The sequence below is a fragment of the Colletes gigas genome, unplaced genomic scaffold, assembly GCF_013123115.1.
Source record: "Colletes gigas isolate AHSC1104 unplaced genomic scaffold, ASM1312311v1 Colletes_gigas_Sc00018, whole genome shotgun sequence".
NCBI classification, from domain to species: Eukaryota; Metazoa; Arthropoda; class Insecta; order Hymenoptera; family Colletidae; genus Colletes; species Colletes gigas.
The window spans coordinates 6043493-6056231 of record NW_025106647.1 but is presented as its reverse complement, the minus strand read 5'-3'; the positions used below and the strand labels follow the sequence as shown (position 1 = coordinate 6056231).

The 12739-nt window shown below is 38.6% G+C and overlaps 1 protein-coding gene across 1 annotated transcript in view; it reads right to left on the bottom strand.

Annotated features, from left to right (window-relative positions):
- The window catches only part of LOC122400497 (Down syndrome cell adhesion molecule-like protein Dscam2), a 64886-nt gene that overhangs the window by 19446 nt on the left and 32701 nt on the right, over window positions 1–12739 (bottom strand). The window contains exon 7 of the mRNA XM_043402009.1: window positions 3993–4137. Coding sequence (XP_043257944.1) covers window positions 3993–4137 — 145 coding nt within the window. The remainder of the gene's footprint in view (window positions 1–3992; window positions 4138–12739) is intronic.

Sequence of the window (12739 nt, the reverse complement as noted above, 5' to 3'; positions counted from 1 at the left end):
CCCTCAATGCTGTTTATGTATGTTTTGTGATAAGGAGACCAAATTATGCTGCCATATTCTAGAATAGGTCTCGTCAAGGCACAATATAAAATTTTAAGTGTTTTGGTTTTGATAAAATATTTGGAAACCCTATGAATCAGTCCCAAAGAGCGGAGACTTTGCGAAGTAATTTTTTCGTAGTGAATTTTAAAGGATAAATTAGAGGAGAAAGTTATTCCAAGATCTTTAACATGATTAAGAGAGGTTAGCACGGTTCCATTTAAAGTATAATTATAAACGATATTATTTTTCTTATTACTAAACTTAACAGTATGACACTTATCTAAATTGAGGGACAATTTATTTAATGAGCACCAATTCTGAAGCCTGTAAAGGTCATCTTGAAGTGATTGAGCACTTTGCTGATTATAAATGCATTTAAATATCTTAAGGTCATCAGCATATAATAAAAATTTAGACTGATGGAATACCTTAGAGATGTCATTAATATATATTATAAATAGAAGAGGCCCCAAATGTGAACCTTGTGGAACACCAGATGTAACATTAATTTCTCTAGAGTAGTTATTATTGAATTTAACTATTTGAACTCTGTCTGATAAAAAGCTGGATAGCCAAGAGAGCATACAGCTGTTTATTCCTAATGCCTTTAATTTGGACATTAAGATTGAGTGATTAATAGAATCTAAAGCTTTAGAAAAATCAGTATAAACAGTATCAACCTGCATGCCTTTATAAATACAGTTAGTTAAATAGTAATGGTACTCCACAAGGTTAGTCACAGTCGATCTACCGCTTACGAATCCATGCTGCTCATCAATGATGATGTCTTTGCAAAGAAATGATAGTTTACGACTAATTAAGTTTTCCATAATCTTAGGCATGACATTTTGAGTACTAATAGGTCTAAAGTTTGATATTGACGTTGCGTTATTAGATTTAGGAATAGGCTTAATTAAACATAACTTCCATAATTTAGGAAAGATGCCAGCAGATAAAGATTTATTAAATATCAACCATAGGACCCTAGACATGATAAAAACACATGATTTAAAAAATATAGGAGGAATATTATCATATCCTGGATCACAATTATTCTTGAGTTCATTAATACATGTGAATATTTCACTAATATCGAGTGAAAGGTTCGAAATATTTATATTAGAGGGGTATTCGAAATCAGTAGAATTACTGTGGACAGTATCCCGTGTGTATACTGATTCAAAAAATTCAGCAAAGGCATTCGCCACCGATAAATTGTCCTTCAATATATTATCCTTATAAATATAACAAGAGGCAGGTGATTTAGATCTCTTTAACGAATTGATAAAATTCCAAAACGATTTTAGATTTAGGGGAATGAATGATTCGGCGCGCGTAACGTGTTTATTCCAGCAGTATATCGAAAGACTTTTACATTTCGATCTAACATTGGAAAACATTAGGTAGTCTTCGTAGGATTTGGTGAATTTAAAACGTCTGTGGAATGCTTTTTTACGTTTAATAAGGGAGATAAGTTCACTAGAAAACCAGGAAGGATATAAAGAAGTTTGGTATGTGGTAGATGGAACAAAATTATCAATCACAAATTTGAGCTGTTGATATAAAAAATCTACAGAATCATCTACGGATAAACCACTTATGATACCATCCCAGTCTATTGTGGAGAGATAATAATTTATTTCCTGGTAATTAGCTTTATGAAAAAGTTTTTTGACAATGAATGAAGAAGCGGATTGAAAAGAGCGAGGTAAGGGAAGAGCAATATCCAGAGGAGGATGATAAGAGTCAGGAGGTACGAAAGGTTCAGATGCTGGTGAAATCACAGCACTATTTGATGACGAAAAGACGAGGTCAAGTAGATATTCGGATGAGGAGGAGGGATTAATTTGATATAAATTAAAAAGATTAAAATAGTTACAGATAACTTCAGATTGCTTTTCAGAGGGACAAAAACCTATAGAAGAGTGAGTCAATAGTCCATCCTGAACATTAAATATTCGCGAACGAGATAAATTATAATCGCCAGCAATAATAATATCCGAGTTATTATTTGAAAGAATAACTTCCTCAACCGTCAAGCCATGAGCCTCGTAAATAGATGGAACGGTGCCCGGCGGCATGTAAACAGCACCAATAACAATAGATTTAAATCCGTAATATACTTTGACAAACAGCTGTTCAATATGAGCTACAGATACATTAATACAATGGCTAAAGATTCGCTCCCGAACAGCAATAAGATATTTATTCATTTACCGTACGAAAATCCATTAGCGTACCAGAGAAAATATAATGATATTTTCACAGTCGAGATAGAGAGCTCATATATAAACAATATAGAAATACCGAGGCTCGAAATTTATAATTTTAAAATTTGATTTTCGAGGAAATTTAAAAAAATTCAAGCATAATATGTCTATTGTATAAGAATAAAGCGGAAAAGGTTCTCGAAGGACGATTCGAGCCACGGAACGGACAAGAGCAAAGGATCATTTTCCGTCGCGAGGGATGGAAATGGTCGAGAGCGATAAAACGGCCCCGTCGAAGAATCACAGGACGTCTTTTATGTCTATCAGTCGTTAAACACGTACGAGAGCCTCCGTGTCGTCATATCCTCGTGTCCACCCTTCCCACGCCTTTTCCATTCTCGACGAACGCCGGCACTCCAACGGCCCGTCGCAATAAATATTCCACCACCTTGCCTGGGTATTGCACTTGAAATTGAAATTGGCTCGCTGCAGATGCGGCAGCGACAATCACCGACGGGAGATTGCGTTTTAATTACGAGGTATCGAGCACGCGTTAAAACGATCCTTTGTGAATTATGGTCGTACCGCGTTTCCGCGACCATCGGAACCAACGAACGGAGGTCTTTCGACTCGTTGATTTCGACGTTTCCTTCACTGTCGGATATAAAGATGTTTACCCGTTAGACTTTCATTGCGAGGATTAAGCTTTTATGGCGGCAATTTGTCCGGAATCTTGCGCGTTACTCCGCCCCGCGTAGTTCCCCCTTTACCATCGCTTCAATTTCTTTATTAGCTACATAAATAAATTAAACTTGCACAGCTCGACATCGAAGACGAATTACTCGTTTCTAGAATATTCCCGAGTCGTTTCGAAACGTACAGTTTAATTCCTTGACGTACGATTTAATTTTAAATCATTTCTCAAACGTATACTATTTAATTTTGTTTAAGTTTCTTCCTACAATGGTCGCGAAAACAAAATTTATTTTAAACACGTTTTGATTTTAAGGGAGTACTCTGGGGCGAACTTTTGGTAAAATCGATTTCTTTTATTTTGCATTTTTTTAAAGAATATGGTTTGAGAAATATATCTGCGAAACCTTTTGCCTGAGTTCCTGCAATTAACGAAACTTTGTTTACCAGAATAGTGTTCATGATATCTAAAAATCTACTCGACCAGTTGGTTTGAAATTCTAGGTGCACGTTTAGTACATGTATGGCTATAGCTCGTACTAGATATCAATTCAATATTTTTATTTTTTGTCTTCCTTTAGGCCCCGGGAATTTAAAAGAAAAATAAAAATATCGATTATCAAACTTCAAAGTGTTACCATTTCTTTAACTATCGATAGTTTTCTTTTGTTCTGGCACCAGGTATAGTCAAGCTCATACTAATTAGGAATGTTTCACAGTTTTTCATTTCAAACGAACACCGTGAAACGACCTTTTTTAAACGCAACTCTGCTCGAGAATATGCAGCGCCACCAATTTCGATTGCTTTCCACTCACAAAATTTTAAAATATCACTGAAACATGCATAAATAAACCCTGTAAATTCTACCGCGTATGGTGATATAGTTTATTTACAAAAAATTCGCCAAAGAGTTTAAGAAAGTATACAACATCAAGTACGTGCAACGAGTCAGACTCGTCATTGTAGACTATTTTTATAATCAATCCTTACAGTTGGTCTCGTAAAGGGGCTATTTCTCGGTTTAGACATAATTAAAGGACGCCTACCTTCCGTTGGTTGGCAGGGGAAAACCGTCCAGGGCCCAAGAAACCTGAGGCGTAGGGTTCCCTGCGGCTGAACATTTCAAAGATACTGCGGGTCCAGGTTGCAGCGTCTGCTCGATGAACGAATACAGCAGCACGGGTGGTGCGTCTAGAAACAAAAAACAATTACCACCTCGATAAATCAAAAAAACAGTCCCAACGGTACCTCGACGCGTGCTCATATTTTCCACGCGTGGTTCAAAGGCCAGCTCGCCGGACACCGTACGAGCATCGGAAGGAATCTTTTTTAGCGGTGTCCGCGGTCCGCTGGAAGCTTCGATCAGTCTCGTTCCCATTCGGGTCGCGGATGAAAAGGGCGTGGGGAGGGGGTGGAAAGAAAAAGTAGAGAATGAAAAGTCGGTGATCAATCCCGGCCATTCGCATCGTACAATGACCGCGACGCAATCGAATCCATCTCGTTAAGAACGATACGCTCCGGCGTCGCGGACGGGATATCAACGAAAGTAGAAACCCCCGCTGGTCGGGGCGGGGTGGAGGAAAGAACAAGAGGCAAGAGCGTGAAAGACCACGGGAGATTCTTGATTCTGAAAGCCGCCACGCCTGCCGCGCATCGCGATAGAAAACGAAAGACAATGGGCTCGCTGCGACGGAAGCGCGGTGAATATTTTTTTTCTCCCGATGTTTCTATCTCGGCGACACGACGAAGGGAACGAGGACGACGGAGGCGAGGCGTCGCCGGGCGTCGAAAGAAAGAGGGGAAAGTACCGTTGGATGGCAAAGGCACGAAAAGTCCAAGATCGAAGCGCGGCTCCTCCGACGAGGGACTTTTTCATAATTAAAAGTGTCGATTTCGTCGTCATTAAAAATGCTCGGGCGTCGCGTTACAAAGGACAGTTCCGTCGTTTATAAGTCGAGGGAGACTGACGAGAGGGGGGGAGGAAGAGATAGCTTGGAATGCTTTCGTCTAGGTGGTATATAGGGGGGTACTCCTCGCGGACGATGCTCGCGGAACCGTGAGGAAATTGATGAACCTCGTCTCGATACCTCCGTGCGATCGACGATACGAAAAAACTCGTCTTTGGACTTTGGTGAAACTGAATCGCGCGATAAAGTAACGGGAATTTCTCTTTTTCTCATCGAAAGAGCTCGTTTTTCAACTTAAAATAACGCTTGTTATATCAAATATCAAATATACAGGGTGTTCGGCCACCCCTGGTGGAAATTTTAATGGGAGATTCTAGAGGCAAAAATAAGACGAAAATCAAGAATATCAATTTCTTGATTGAGCCTCCGTTAACAAGTTATTAAATAATTAAATTAAAAAATTTCAAATCATTCTGAAAAAATTATTTTTAGTTGCGGGAGTCAATAACAATCATTTTTGGTGAATAGACATACCCCAGAAATCCTACACAATTTTGCAAAAAAAATTCTTTACCGAAACTACAATGTCTGACCATGAATGAATCATTCCCCTGTATTAAAAGTATTAAATTAAAAAATTTCAAATCGTTCTAAAAAAATTATTTTCTGTTGCGGGGGTCAATTACAATCAGTTTTGGTGAATACACATACCCCCGAAATCCTACGTATTTCCGAGAAAAAAATTCTTTACTGAAAATGTTTCTGTAACTTTTTAACGAAGCCTCATTCAACAAATTAGTATCCTTGATTTTTATTTTATTTTGGGGTCTAGAATCTCTCATTAAAATTTTTACCAGGGGTAAAATTTTAGGATAAAGGATAAAGGATAAATTCGCTATCTTATTATTCCAAAAATATATCTATGAATTTATTATTATTCTTTGTTAAAAAATCCTTTAGTACGGAAGATGTAATATGTAAGGAACAAGAGAATATAGATTATACATAGTAGATATTGTCGCTCATAAAATTTCAACAAATCAATTTACGATTTTCAATAAAAAATAAATATTTATTTAAAAGTTGCGTGAAAATTAGTTAGCCATCCGTAGTTTCTTAAATTATAAATTGAAATAGTACAAATTGGACGAGTGCATAAGAAAAATTCGAGAATATTTATTTCGTTGGTTGAAGATATTTAAATATCTTTTATTCTATGCTCGTCGTGAAAATATTTAACTTGAAATGCTTCTGAATCGTCGATAGTTAACGCAACAGCAAAAATTTCCATAATTAATTGTCCATGAATACGAAATCTATATTTGTATTTCGTAAATTAAATTCGTTTCCGCCTTACTTCAAATACGAATTCCGTAAGCTTGTGTCTCGCTGTGTCTAGCGAAGGTGTCTGAAAGATATTTGCGAGAAAAATAGTTTCGTCGCGCAGCGTGAAGTTACGACGATGAGAAATGACAGAGAGGAACGAGATAGAACGAAAACAGCGAGGGTGACAGTGAGGTATATAAGGAGCTTAGGGGATAGGGAGCCGAGGGTGAACATAAAGCGAAGGATAAAATTATTTGATGCAATAGTTAAGAGCAAATTGATGTACGTGGGGGGTGGGGGGATGGTGGCGGAGATGGGAAGGAGTGAGACGGTTATGGAAAAGGCGCGTGTCAGATATTTAAGATGGATAATGGGGATGGATAGATCGATGTCGGGGCACCGTTCAGTTAAAAAGAGACGAGATAAGAACGAAGACTCGTAAAAGGATAGTAATGTATGAAGGGAAGCTGGAAAGGGAAAAGTTGGAAAAGGAGGAACGAAGAGAAGTGAATTATTTCAGGAGATACGTGTACTTGGTCACCGTGGTAGACAGATTGGGGCAGAGACGGATAAAGACGTTGATGGCGGTGGAATCGTGAAACCGGAACGTACTGAGAGTTGGATAGTACGTACAGGATAGGGGAAGTACAAGGACGCGAGGGTCGTTGACCTACTAAGATATTTAAAGACGGAGGAGTTGCGACAAAGGAAGAAAGATGTGAATAATAGCAAGATTGAGAGAAGGAAGCGAAAAAAAAGGTAACAGGTACTGTGGAAATACGAAAGGAGATGTAACCTCGCGAAAGACGTTGGAACACTTTGCTAGCAAGAATGAAAAGTTGAAAAGAAGGAATAAATAACTCGTTAGGGGTTGTCGAGGAGGAATTGAAGCGGAATTGCAAAGATAATGGAAGAAAACGATGTGGTTTCGTCGAGGGTTGTTCAATTTATTTAAGATTGAACAGGATGATATGTGAATACCGTGAATGTACTGTAATTTAATAATCGTTCAAAGGACTTTAAAGAATGAGAAATCGAATGAGAATTTAAAAAGCATCGCGTTTCAGGATGATGCAGGAAAACTTTGAGATTTTATTTTTATTTGTAGAAGCGTCTACATTTTATTTTGATATAAACTATCCGGATCCAAGGATTGTTTCGATTCTCATTGAGCTTCGGTTGGAACCCACTTTTCAAGCTTCTCGACTAAATCAATTTCTCCTGTGCGTTTGGAAACTACTATGCACTCGTGCCAATCTATCCTGTGAGTTTCCTGACAGTTTGACGTGTATCTTACTCCACTAGTTCCCTTTAGAGTATTAGTGACGCCTCCATTGAACCGATATTTCGTATATCACGATCTAATTGAAAATAAAACAACGAATCCGAAGTCGACGATACGGTTAAACAATGTTCAACTCCGCAGTACGATAGAGTGTAGAGAAAATCAATAATTACCAGGATATTTTTGATACGATTTCTAGCGCAAACGATGCCCGAAATATTGTTTGTAATGCTCGATGTAATGCAAATCGGTTAATGAATGAGTACGTTGTGGGGCTTCCGTAGTTATAGAATTATATGTTGTAATGGCGTATATAATGATGCGAATACGCGTCAATTTGTGTCACTCATTGTCAGTCATTAACCAATTACGCATTTCTATCGAGCGGAACGGACAATATTTCGAGCGTTACTTGTATCAGAAATTCCGTCAAGAATATTTTAGTATTCATTGATTTTTAACCTACGCCGCAGTATTTGTTTCCTCTATACTTCGCTTACAAATGGTACAATTTAGGCTAATTCACGAGGTTCTTTTTAGATAGAAAACTGAAGTAAGAAATACGATCAGCGATCGGAAGAAGACAGGCCATTGTATTTAGGAATTGATTTTCAACCAATTCAATTTTCTTCCACCGAAAAGATAATTTACTTCATATTTTTTTTTTTTCATACAAAATAAGACTTATCGTTAATGGTTTTTGCTCCAACGCAGTGGTTCTTAATCGACGATCCCCGGAGCGCTAGTGTTTCGCAAACTTGTTACGAGCGTTACTCGAATTATGAAAGCAGCGTACTAGCTATGAAACTACGCTCGAGTGAACTTTAACGTAAATGCACTGCGCGCAATTTAGAATGCAGACAAGATGCAACTTGTATTTTCGAAGGAAATACACTGGGTCTTAACGGTAGCTGTTTCCTAAATTTTGATTGTAGCCAAAAGCATCCCGTGGTCTCGAAAATATCAAACACCATTGGTCCAACGTGTTTTACTCCCTTGATATTTTTTGGTATTTTTAATTCCTTCTTTTCTCGTCGTGATTCTTTATGAAAATATAAGTCGACAAGAAGGGATACAGTCTTTTCGTTCGAGGCTTCGTTTTCGAGAAAATCGAGTTTAAAAAAGACAATGTCAGACAATTAACCACTTTTGGACCTGACTGGTAACGAATAACTTTAAAGGATATGTTTCTACGAGTCGCAGGGAATCCGAAATTAATAATTATTTATCTGGGAGGCGATGGGAAAATTATAAAAAATAAGCGAAAACTTTGGAAAAATAAGATGTAGTACTTGGTCAAATTTATCTGATTAATTTCTTTGGATAGTAATTTTTGATTCTTTGAGACTCGTAGGAATAAATTCCGTGATGGGCATTAGTTGGCAGACAGAAAAGAAAGATTGGCCAATTTCTGTGCGTGAAGGAGTAAACGATAGTGAGAAGCACCAAGTAAAAATAGTAAATAAATGGCCAGACACGTCATATTTTAGGACGTTAGTGTAGTGTTCTTTATTTTGCATACTTTTTGATGTGTGGTATATCTTCGATAAATAATCTGTCCACATACATTACGTAAAATTAAAGGGTTCCTCGTTCAGAAACTAAGGGGATATTCTACAAGATTTTGCAGACAAATTTCTCAAATTATATTCTTCAAAAAAATCTCTTTTTAAACAGGAGTTACGTATTTAGCGTGAAATTTCAGAAAAATTCCAAGAACCCTAGCATATCCTCGGCAACATGAATCATCGTTCGCGTAGAAAACACGTCAGCGAACGGGGGTAGAAATTTCATAATGCGCCTCGTAATTTCCACGGGAACGTAATACTCGGTGCTTCTCTCGCGTGTTATAAATATACGTAAATTCGCGCACGGTCCTTCCATCCGTTCCCTGGCTCGACAGCGGACGGTTCGAAAGGCTCTATCGTTTCAAGAATATCGAGAACGCGATTCTCGTTTTCACCGATACGGTTCGAGGCCCTCCCTCTCTCTCACGTCGACGTTTCTTTTTTTTTTCTCCCGCCCCAACGCCGTTAGCCCCTTGGTTCGCGGCATTAGAGGCTAGCTTGTTCCCCTTCCCTCCCTTTAGCTCTTTGCTGGTCGCGAAATTGCAACGAGCCGGGTCGTTCTCCCTCTCCGTTTCTCTTTCCAGGCCACGGTACGTCCTTACCGCCGCGCCGCTTGCTCGAATTCCCTTTGACGTAAATTCCGTGCATTACCGACGCTGACGAGCGAGAGACGCTAACTTCATTGTTGTTTCAAAGGCCCTCTGGCTGGGCTTCGACCCCCCCTACCCCGCGTTCCACGTCAGCGGGGGACGTTCCTCTTTCATACGGAGCTCCTCATCCATAGGTGGGCGGTTCAGATATAGGGCAAACGGGCGAGAGAGACAACGCGCCCGTAGCGGTTACCAAAGAGCGGGTAGGGGGGCAACGACTGCGACGAACGGGGCTGTGGGTGGATTGAGAAGAGCTAAAGCGCCGTAAAAGAAGCCTCCTCCACTTCAAAGCGGCGCCCCCGCACTCGACGTAACGGGCCACGTGGTCGACTTGCTCTTTCCACGGTAATCGAGTTCCCCGTAATGCGATCGGTAAAGCTGACTACCGATCCCGATCCCCCCCCCGTCGCTTTCGTGCCCTCTATTGTGTCACTTTTGACACCTCTGCACCCTTACAGGGGGCTTATCGATTCGACGAAAGTATCTCGAGGACCCATCCAGGTTATCTCCTCCGGAGATCGATGGAACCAGGGACTTTCAACCCCCCCGAGTGGACTCCCAATTTTATTGGGGCTGTATCATGGGTAATTCTTATCAACTTTACTTTCAAAAGATTTCTTTTTTTTTGCATTTTCTTATGGGGTATTATTTGAGAAATGTGTCTGTAAAACCTTACGTTTGAATACTGAAAATTAACGAAGTTATGGATCTTTGTGCATGTAAATAGATCTTCGTAAATTTTACTGCGAAAGAGAGTTTTAAGATCGTGTTGATACACGTTTGCGTACCGGGGATAGCAGAGTGCCTGGCATTGGTCCTCGATGAGTTTTAAAATTTTAAGATTTTCTCGGAAACAAAGTCTCCTATGGAACGAATTTACTCCACAGATTTTCAATTTATTTTCTTCGATACAAAATCATCCCCTTCCCTGTGCATTCATAGATAATAAAATGGAGAGACTATATAGGAAAGGTCTATAAGAAATTAAGAAAATATAATACTACATAATTTCATTTATGAAAAAAAAAGAAAATACTGTTCGAAGTATTTACCAGTGTCTCGATAGTTGCAATTATCCCGAAAATTTAAAGTTGTCTGAACATTGCTGTAAATAGTACAAAAACCCTCTAAAGCGAAAGTGGTTTAGTAATTTATCCACTCCGTGCAATAATTGGAATTTTCGTAATACATCGATATAATTCGAGTACTATGTCGGTGTGTTCATGCTTCGTTGAATCGTTCCGTGGCGTTTTGTTCGTCGATGGCACTTCGTATTCGTGTTTTAATTGTACGGGTCGCAGGTTCGCGCGTAACCGTCGAGAAGGCAACGGAAAATGAATCTTCGCGAGTGACCTAATTCGCTTTGTGCTTTGGCGAAGGTGGGTAGCGCCCGGGAAAAGTGAATTTATACGTGTGCATGGACCTATTGGAAAACCACCCCTTCTCATCTGCAATTCCGATCGAAACTGCACGGCAACTTTCCATGTAATTTTCCTTTGTGCAGTCGTAGTCGAAATGAAGCTGAGTACGTGGAATTCAGTAATTGAGATCGTATGAATTGGATCGAACGGAACCGCGGCACGTTTGTGCATTCTCGTGCTTCCGTGTTTCGCGAGCCAAGATACATTCGAACGCGGTTCGACAGAGTTCTTATTTACTTATCTTTATCGCGAATCTTATCTATTGTATTTCCAAACCCGAAACGTGGAACGTTGGTTTTTAATAATTTCCGGGTTTAGATTTTATTTACGATGCAATTTATTACGATGAAGTCCAAAAACAACCAAAATGTGCAGGAGTCGATTCTGAGTGATGCTTTGCAAATTTTCGGTTCCTTTAACACGATTCTGATAGAGTTAGTTAATTTTATTTTATTTTGCTCTAATAAATTTGTTCAGTTACAATTAATTCACGTCAATTCTACTTGATTTAGGCAACGTGTTGCCTGAAAGAAATTTTTAACCCTCAAGTGGATTATTGGGCCCTCCGCAGGTTTAAACTAATAAATATATGTCAACGCTATTTGAAAATTAATGTAACTCTCCATTAGTTTATTCTTTAAATGCTTTAACCCCTTGTCATACAAAGACGAATCTGACAGGTCACGAGTTCTTGATGTCAAGTTTCACAATTATTAAAATCAACACATTTTTACATTCACAAGGTATTCGTAAAAGAAATCTATTCTTTTTCGTAACCATTCCTTGTACGAACAAATTTAAACAATTGAATAGTGTACGTTTGAAAAATTATTTGGAACTAACAAGGAATCATCGCGAACGGTCCGGCTTCGATTTTGATGAAACTTTGTACACTTATAAAGCAGCCAAAAATAATCGACACGTATTTTTTTATAGCTGCGGTAACTCGAGTTTAAGGGGTGAAACCACCCCTTGAAGTTTTGGCTCGAAACGGCTATCTCGAAAACGGAAAGACATACAAAAAAATTGTTAATGGGCGAGGTTGATGGTTTCTTATGTACAATAACATGGTGTTAAAAAATTTTAAAAAATACAATTTGTTTATAACAAAAAAAAATTTATTAACTTAATTTTTCATTTTATTGAAATTTTCATAATGACAAAAAATGACGAGCATTTTATTCCAAATCCATTGGTATGCGATTTTTTAAAATTGCCTCCTACAGTTTTGCAGATTTTGATGATTTACATCTTGCGCGCACATCCATTATGGTAGTAGCCGTTCTAACTTTGATTTTAATGAAGCACTGTAGGCTTGTACTAAATCAAAGTTAGAACGGCTACTACCATAATGGATGTGCGCGCAAGATGTCAATCATCAAAATCTGCAAAACTGTAAGAGGCAATTTTAAAATATTACATACCAATGGATTTGGAAAAGTTCGGCCACCCTTGGGAAAAATTTTAATGGGAGATTCTAGAGGCCAAAATAAGACGAAAATCAAGAATATCAATTTGTTGATTGAGCCTTCGTTAAAAAGTTATTAAGAAATTAAATTAAAAAATTTCAAATCCTCCAGGAAAAAATTATTTTCGGTTGCGGGGGCCAATTACAATCATTTTTGGTCAATACATA